Source organism: Papaver somniferum, chromosome 9 (assembly GCF_003573695.1).
Source record: "Papaver somniferum cultivar HN1 chromosome 9, ASM357369v1, whole genome shotgun sequence".
NCBI lineage: Eukaryota > Viridiplantae > Streptophyta > Magnoliopsida > Ranunculales > Papaveraceae > Papaver > Papaver somniferum.
This window is the reverse complement of record NC_039366.1, coordinates 2,709,723-2,719,562: the sequence shown is the minus strand read 5'-3', so window position 1 is coordinate 2,719,562 and position 9,840 is coordinate 2,709,723. Positions and strand designations below refer to the sequence as shown.

The window sequence follows — 9,840 nt, the reverse complement described above, 5'->3', positions numbered from 1 at the left end:
GGCTAATGCGATTTTTCTAGATTTTGTTCGAATCAACCGAACCTAAATTCGTTAAATACAAAGTGAAGTTCGGCTGATAACTTGTCAGCTGAACCTCTGCTTTTTGAAAATACACCTGGGTTCGGCTAACAACGATTTTGTTCGAATCAGCCGAACCTAAATTCAGGAGTTACAGAGTAAAGTTTGTCTGATAACTTGTCAGTTGAACCTCTGTGTTTCGAAAATATACCTAGGTTCGGCTGACAAGTTGTTAGCCGAACCTAAGTATATATACCAAAAACAGGGGTTCGGCTGACAAGTTATCAGCCGAACCGTTCATCTGGTTAGTAGATCTGGGTTTTAAAAAATTCAATTTTTTGACAGATTCAACTTATAAAAAGGACACTAAACCTTATATAAAAGTCTACCTCCGATTTGAATCACACATTTTGGTCACTTCTAATCACTAAAATCTTAACACCCAAGTTTTATTTCACTTCTTCTTCTTTTTCCTCCCAAAAATCTCAACTCTCTCACATAAATTTGATTTCTCTACTAGTTTACCACTAATAAGTTAATTTTTAATCAATTCTTAAAATTCCTAATTAATCAAATTTAATCATAATCATTAACTCTAATTATGTAAGGATAATTACGCCATTATCAAGGAGTGGATAAGGGGTGATGTTATTTTTTATTTAGTGACCCTATTTTGACATTATTTAGTATGCCTCAAAAAAATTCAATATGCCACAAAACAGGTTTCCATTCAAAGCAACTCTACGTTATTTGTTTTTGACGACTGGACCAAGATATCCAGTCTTCTTAGAATACCTGATAAACTCTGGAGTATGGGCTGCCTCATCCATACCTGTTGCAGTGTAATTGAAATTAATTATTGTGGGAGTAGCCATAGGGAATAATTAAACCCTCAACTTTCATAAACAACGAATATTTCATGTAATTGGTGGACATCTATATTACAAAACATAACGAGATTTGGAGGTCTTGACGTTCGGATAAAATTTTGAGAGATAAATGTTATATTTGATTCTTTCAATCTCATCCTAGCCAAAGTTAACCTCTTTTATTGTGAATTCAAATTTATTAACTTTAATCAATAGATCACATATATAGTTTAAGATATTTAAAATTAAAATTAAAAAAAAAACATTTATAATTGGATTTAGTGGTGGTGAGGTGAATCAAACAGGATGACGCAAGTGAGATATATATATTTATAAATATATCTCCCCTTCTTTAATACAAGCAAGCTAAATCAAAAATCCTTACCCATTTTTGGTTCACCTAATGGAATTTGGTTAACCAAACGGAATAGGGACCAAAATGCTTAACGGAATAAGGAGAGTTTGGTTAATAAATCCGAATATGGACTGAAATGCCTAACAGAATAATGACTTAAAATTAATAATATGTGAAATTGTTTATTTACAGAAATGCCATTTTTATAAAAATGTTGACAAATATTTTCAAACTTCATATCTTCCAAATGGTACGTCGGATTTTTGTGAATTTTATATATTTGGAAAGCTCTTGAAATCACATAAACAACAAGTATAAACAACTATATCAAATTTTTACTTTTTAATATATTTGTAGTTCTCAAAAAAAAAGCTATAATTTAAAGGTAAATTGAAAGAGCCTATACACTTTTTACATGTTGCCAATATGATGCTCAAATACTTCATTGATATACTATAAAATTACTTATAAATATTAGTTTCGGATACAAAATATTTCCTCTATTTCATTAAAAATGATATTTTAATTTTTTCGCTTTTACCTAATAAAACCAAATTTAAAAATAAAATGAAAGTACTTCTTTTCAGAAATGGAAGGAAAAATTAAGAAAAAGTAATGTTGTCGACGTGCATCACACGTGCTCACTACTTGTATATATAAACACTATTCCTTAATTGATTTTTTGTTGGTTTTTGGATGACGTATATGACTAATTTTACGGTGTATGTATAGACATTATTTTGGCTTGAAACTAAACGAAACTATGGAACATGATTGAAATGCCGGGAAAAAAAATTACACGAGTCATACATCAGACACGGGTTATTTCTAATATAACGATGATCCAACTAATACAAGGGTTTCTCAGGATAAAATGTACGACATGTTTCCTCCCTGTAATGATGAATTTAAATGCTTAATTTAGAAAGAGTAGAAATGAGTGTGGAATCTTATATGTTGTTGTTCCTCGTGTTTATGGTAACGAGTAATTTTATGAGGTTATTTGATATCAAACTAAATTATCATAATGTTGTTGTTCTTCTGCTGCATTCTTAGCTTTGGACTAGTGCATTCATTCATAGTAAGGATATTCTGTCAATACTTTTCACGATCAATTTTAAATATTGGATTATATGATAAAAAAAAATTTTAAGTGTTTATCGACTATGCACTCAACTTGCATGCATGTGCGTCAATTTGACTTCATTAGTGCTTTGTCCTTTTTACATTAGCAAATTAGTGTTTAGGTCGTGAATTTTGGGTTCATTTTGAGTTTGAGTCCTCACTTTGTTCTTTGATGGTTTTGGATCGTTTGACCGTTAGTGGACCAGTCAACAATTACAAATTATGATCAGTAAATTGAAGAATTTCCAGTAGGTCTACATAACCCTAATTAGGCTAGCGATAGCCAACTGTTAATATCGATTAGAATTGAGACGTTAACCAAGTTGAGGATAGATGGACGGTAATTCTGTAAATAAGTAGTCCACATACTCAACAGTTGACTGGTCAACTAACAGTCAAACGATCCAAAACCGTCAACGGACAAACTTAGGACCCATATTCAAAATGATACCAAAATTGACGACCCAAAAATCAGCTCTTTTACATTTAATATACTTGCATATGTAACTGAATATTGTGTGGATTCCATATAATTGCTGGTAGACTGCATAAGTGGGTTAAATGAACGGATAGAGCTAAGAGCTGCTTGGGTGGTAGACTTAATGTTCCTTGCACGGAGGTTGTTAGCGTACTATAAAAAATCTTCGTCTCATAATAAGTTATCCTTTCACTTCGCCCAGTGTAGATGAATCAACGAATTCATATTCTCTTTTAGGTTTGCGATTTCTCACGTATGGTCAATAGTAGCATGGTAAACCTTTATATAGATTTTCAGAATTATGTTTCTATACCTTCCCAAGAGTTATTGGGTTTCATTTACTCTCCCTCTGTTTCAAAAAGATAGTCTGTTTTGACAAAATATTAAGGAGACCATAATATTTTACTTGACTACCCTTAATTATTTACCTATTTTATGTTAATAAAAATGCAAGTATTAAAAACTGCCTAAAATTGTTAAAGGGATTGTAAATAGGAAATAAAAAAAAATCGAATTTATGGATTACAAACTCTTTGTTGAATTTAATTCTTGGAGCCAAATATATTGTGTTTTAAAATGAATGAAAGATATATTTGTTTCCTTAATTGTATAAATTTCTTTAATATTTTGGGTTAGGTCCCATTAATATGCATTTATGAATATAAAAAATTAAAGGCTATATAGAGAGTTTATTGGAAAAAAACGCCTATAAACAGAAGTTGGACTTTGTGAGTGAGAGCATACGTTGCCAGCGAATGAGCAGCTTTATTTGCTGGTTTCGGGACAAAGCTGTAAGCACCACTGTTGTTTAGGGCGGTCATCTTGTGGATGATATCATCCTTTAGACTCCAGATTCTCCATGAGATTTTCCGCAGTTCTCCTTTTAGGCTCTTCACGACGATCTGGCTATCTCATTCTATCAAAATGTTGTTCAAATTCAGCCGTGATGCTAAGTCAACAACTAGATGAAATCCAGTAGCTTCTACAAAAATAACTGAGTCTGATCTTCCCAGCAGGTACCAACACTGTGACAGTGACCAGTGTGGTCTCTAGCAACCGCTGCGCAAGCAAAAGCTCCATCTCTCCAAGCAGCATTGACGTTGATCTTGATGGTGGGGTGGTCCGGAGGAGTCCAGGTTACGTTGGTCGGTACAACTGCAGTCTGGTGGTTGCTTTCCATCCCATTAAGTTCTTCATCCCCATTGTAGTTGTGATAGATATTGAACCAGTAAAGGGCTATTGTCAGAGCATCATGAACATTCATGTTCTTTTGATCAAAAACTTTTGCATTGCGGCATTTCCAAATGTCCCAACAGATGGCCATTCCTAGAGCAAGAGAAGAGTTGTTGTCGTTTGCACTGAAAAGGGATTCCATGAGACTTGTGAGGGCCAATTGATTGCTCTTTTGAAGACGGAGGCCGAGAGGAGAGGCGAACCATACAGCTTGGGCGAAGCTGCAGTGATGTAAAATTTGTTTTACTGACTCTTCATCATTATTGCATATGCTGCAAATGGTTGAAACTCCGTCGATGGATCTGCCGATTCTCTAAGACACGGCCAAACCTTTGTGTATAGATCTCCATAGGAACGTCTTTATTTTTGGGGCAACAGTCTTTACTGCCGAAAATTTCTTCCAAGGGAAGATATTTTCACCAGATTTAGAAGTCTCTCCTTGGTGTTCTTGGACCTTTTTCTAGAAAGACTGTGGTGTGAAATCACCATGGTTAGTGAACTTCCAAATCAGTTTGTCATCAGAATGAGGATTGGGGGTGATTTTTTTGATCTGATTGCAGGCATACTGATCTATGACGTTCTGGAGAACCGTTAGGTTCCATTGGCCTGTTGAGCTATCAATTAGATCACTTACCTTCTTGTGCTTGTTATTTCCATCTACAAGCTTCTCTGGCACAAAACCTGGAAGAGTATGAACCCATGGATCTGAAAAAATATTGATAGATTGCCCGTTCCCCACGAGCCAGATGCAGCATTTCTTCCGTTGTTCTCTATTGTCAAGCATTGTGTCCCAAGTTGTTGAACAGTTAGTTATCTTCTTTACCTCCTAGAAGGAACTGTCCCTTAGGTATTTCGCACGCAGAATTTGAGCCCATAATGCATCTTGTTCTTTAAGGAACCTCCAAACAAGCTTGGCTACAAGAGCTAAGTTAAGATCATAAAGAGATCGTAATCCCAAACCTCCCTTCTCTTTTGCAGATTGAACCACTCCCAATTTAAGTGATGCATTTTTCTCTTCTTCCTGTCGTGACCCCGCCAAAAATTCCCGAATATCTGTGTCAACTTGTTTAAGACGGTTTTTGGTATCATTTTCGTGGCCATGTAGAAAACTGGGATGAGTGAAAGTACTGACCGAATGAGCACTGTACGACCAGCATGGGATAAATTGTTCTTTCTTCTTCCTGCAAGAGCTGTATCAAATTTGTCAATGAGGAAGTTAAAGTTTGATATCTTGTTTCCTTGTTGCCGTATATGAACTCCGAGATATTTCTCCTCTTTTTGCATTATCTTAACCCCCAATTGTTGAATGATCTCTTCTACATAAGTATTTGAGACACTTTTACTGAAGTGAATGGAGCTTTTTGAGTAATTAACCAGCTGGCCTGAAATGTGGTAATACTGTTGTAAGACTAAGGTGATAGAGTTTATTATTTTAGTATCAGTATTGCCAAAGAGCATCACGTCATCTGCGAACATTATATGTGAGACGCTTGGAGCCCATCTATTGATCTTGTAGCCGCTGTAGATCCCTTCATCTTCTTAGGTTTTAATTCTTTCTGATTTGTAGTTTTGTTTTTTCAATATTTTTATTTCCTCATGCATATAATATTGTAGAACCAATTATACGTTGGTAAGTGCCTTTACAAAAACTCTTATTTCACAAAGGATCATTTCCACCGATAGAAATGGGGGTTTCATCAACATTTAACATGTAAGCTTATATTGAGTTTTAAAAGCTTACTTGGAAAGCAGCCTAGGTCCATCTATTACTTAATTTATTTACATTAATCAAACAAATAACACCAACGGTAACACATGAAGGATTAAAAATCAAATCTTCCCAATCCTTTTTCGGGTTCTTGCCATTTCTAATGAAGTTTTGAACCAAAAATGCAATTTCTTGAGGATTCGACTAATGATTGTTCGTTATTTTTGGGTCACTCGACTTTATAAGGGTTGGCAAAAGTCATCCATCAAAGCACATGTTCAAAACACTGATAGAATAAAAGAATACATACATGCCCCTTTTCGTAAGGAAAACGATTGCATTTAGCATATGCAATAAGCCTTTTAAACCTTTTTTAGAGGACGAGTGAAGTCTCGTGAGGGTTTTCTAGTGACGTTAAATACCCACAAACATCAGATCCGCTCTTAATTTAAAGACTACAAACAGGCACACGATACACAATACTGGTATATATATAGAGAGAGTATACAATCACTTATTATCATAGTATTTTTATAGGACTCGCGCATCAAAGAGCTTTTTCCTCTGTCTCATACCTCAAGTTGTAAGCATTGCTACCTGTGAAGACGCCATCGTAATTTTTGTAGGTTTCTGTTTCGCCAGAATAAAGGGTATCACACTGGGTGTATGAGAAGGGCACGTCGCATTTTCCTTTTGTAGCTAGGAGGCTCACCTTCACACTTGTATGAGGGCGGACATTAACTGAATAAACAGTCTCAGCTAACCTTGTAGTTGTAGTAGTTGATGCATATTGAAGGCCTACGGTAATGGAACCTGAAACTTCGATCCCTTCATTAATGATTTCAGGTATGCCGGCTTCGATGGAAAATCCTCCACCCAGCGTCAACGAAGCACTGAAATTCCAACCCCAAGTCCGGGTGTCTTCATAAGAAAGCTTTAAAGCAATGGTATCCTCGAGGTTGGTCTGGTTTACAACTTCTCCTGATGCCACTTTTACATCCATCTCGTCATAGATCCTACCGTCCGTCTCACGAAATTGGACGTTATAGATACTCCTTGACAGCACAGCTTCTTCCACCTCGAAACGCGCTTCCCGATTGATGGTGGGCACATCAGCTTTGAGATAGTACTTGTCTCCGTCCTTGACGCTCCTGCAGAATTTGTTGTTAGCCAAGCATCGGAGAGCGATGATGTGGTCGGCGACTCTAATCGGCTGAAACAAGTTAGCACTACTGGAACTCTTGGAAGCCCGGATGCAACTATCATCATCTTGATGCCAGTAGTTGTCTGTCAAATTTGATTTTAAGTGGATGCTTCCGTCGCGAGTGGTAACGATCTGTTGCCCCACTGTTGGATATCCAACATCTTTAATGGAAACTGACGAAAATCCGACGCGATAATCATCACAAGTGTGGACTTCTAGGCACTGTCCGTCATTTCTCTTGAACGCAACATGCTTTGGAAGTACCATCAATGATTCCCAGTTGACAACATTAAAATATGATGGCTCCCCATCGCATGGGCGAACTTTTATGCAATTTTGACCAGCTTCATATACAATCACCTGTCTATCAAGGTAGGCATGTTTAAACTGAACTCTCCCATCACTGTTAAAAATGGGCTCAAACAATGTACATGACGGATCGGTTTTATCTTCCACCGGCACTGTTGCCCTTGGAGAGATCCGGTCACCGTTATCATTATCTAATAGAACCAGGTACTTGTTGTTGTAGCAGCATCTTATGTGGACCAGACCTTTGTCGTTGTCATCCATCTTGTCGGGCATCTCGGCCTCGAATTTGGTGCACGGACTCACGACTTCCTCACCTGTGCATTTGGTATCGGGCTTGTTTTCATCATCTCCCTTCTCGTGCCTCAGATACTTTGAAACATCAACCGATTCAAGTGCAAAGAACCATGGCAACTCCATCACCATTGTCATGTTTTGTTTTTGTTTTTGTTTTTTTCTTTTCTTTTCTTTTCTCGCAAAACAAAATACAAGTACAACTCGAGAGTGCACTAAGTAAGATGTTTGTAGTTAGCTAACCTTACAGATGAGTTCCCATTTATATAGAAAAAACAAGAGCAAGAGCCTCAATATTGTGACCCTACTGAGTCAGGGATCACTAGGAAAAAAAATATTCTCCCACCCGGAATTATTGAAATTATGGACAAGGCGTACCAAACATGTAAAAATGGGATTGGTTCACATTCTTTCCTCGTCTGGCAAGGCATTCCAAAGTGAAGCCCAACAGTGACCTCCTTTGCTAAAGAAGAGAGATTCTAAATGAAAGCCAGATAGTGACCTCGAAGGAACGATTTTTTGGGACCATAGTTTTTTTTGGGACCATGGTTTTATTTTGGGTAAAGACATTAGAAATAAATATAGGTCACCCCTTATCTAGATATTTATATTAATACCTAAATTACCCTCCTGATTAATTTTGGGTGATGATTAGTTAGTGTTAATAATAGTTAGTGTAATGATTAGCGAGATGATTAAGTTAAAGATAATTAGTGAGATTAAAAAAATCAGATGGTCTTTTTTTAAAGAAGTAGAATTATTGAGAGAATAAAGTTAGAGAAGCTGAAGAAGGAAAACATGAAAAACGATGGATTTTACCAACCACAACCGGAGGAAGGGTATTTGGATACCCAGATAGGCGTCAAATTTAGATAATGTTGGTTGAATTGCTCCAAACTTTCAAAAAAAATGAATTTTTTTATGTAGATTTGGGCCAGTTCGGTTACCATATGTCAAGAACATGTAATCGAACACACCTGAAAGTGTAGTTTGGTTACGTTTTCCAAACACGCAGGTTACCGAACTCGCTCATTAATGGAGGTTTTGGTCGTACAGTGTAATGCTCGGTTACCTAGGATAAAATGGTAGGTAACCGAACTTTGAACTTAACAATTTATTTGGGTACATCTTGTGTGTTCGGTTAGTTCGCAAACTTCAGCGCAACCAAGTTCCCAACCGAACTGCAGGTTAAAAGTAACCTAGTGTTAGAAGTTCGATTAGTTCGCAAACTTCAACATATTTTGCAAATCAACCAAACTGGGCTTATATATATGCATATATGCAATTAGGAAAACGTTCGGTTAATACGAAATTTATTTCTTGGAGAATTAGGTAGAGTTCGGTTACGAAGTTTCAAAGGTAGAGTTCGGTTACAAAGAAAACTTAACATTTTGCGAACGAACCGAACTTGTGGACTTCTCATTATTTTCGTAAACTAAAGTTCGGTGATATCCTTATTTTGCGAAGGAACAGAACTTATGGACTTGTGTTGTTCTAATACAAGGAGTTCGGTTAAAAGTATTTTTTTGTGAATCAACCGAACTCTAAGTTCGGTTAAGAAAAAATTAATTCTTGATAACCGAACTTTTCTCTGAAAAAAAACCCTCCATTAAACTTCTCTGCAACTTCCATTTTTAATTCATTTTAATGATTACTTCTCATTTATTCAACCAAAAACGAATGACAATTAATTGGTTTGTGAGAATATCTTTATTATGTTTTAAATTAATTGGTTTGTGTGAATATATATATAGTGGTGGTGGTGGTGGTGGTGGTGGTGGTGTGGTTATCGGTGGTGATAAGGAGGTGGTAGTGGTAATCGGTGGTTGGTGGTGGTGATAATCGAGGGTGGTGGTGGTGGTGGGTAATCGGCGGTGATGGTGGTTGGTGGTGGTGATAATCGGAGGTGGTGGGGTGGCGGTGGTGTGGTTGGGGGTGGTGGGGGGTGGTGGTGGGGGGTCGGCGGTGGGTTGGGGTGGGGTGGTGGTGGGGTGGTGGGGTGGTAATCGGCGATGGTGGGAGGTGGTGGTTATATATAGGTGGTTATTGGGTTGGTTTTACATTAAATTAGGTTAAGGGTAGATTAATCATTTTAATGCTTTAGGACATCCCTTATAACTATAGGGTAGGTGGCCTAATAGGATCATTGTCCCCAAAAAAAACCATGGTCCCAAAAAATCGTTCTTTACTAAAGAAGAGAAATTCTAAATTAAAGCCCAATAGTGACCTCCTTTACTAAAGAAGAGACCG

The 9,840-nt window shown here is 36.9% G+C and overlaps 1 protein-coding gene across 1 annotated transcript; it reads right to left on the bottom strand.

The window, feature by feature from the left end:
• Window positions 1-6,333: 6,333 nt before the first annotated feature.
• On the bottom strand, window positions 6,334-7,722 carry LOC113311160. The gene has a single exon (XM_026560011.1). The coding sequence runs from the start codon at window positions 7,720-7,722 to the stop codon at window positions 6,334-6,336; it is 1,389 nt and encodes a 462-aa protein (XP_026415796.1).
• Between the last annotated feature and the right edge of the window lie 2,118 nt (window positions 7,723-9,840).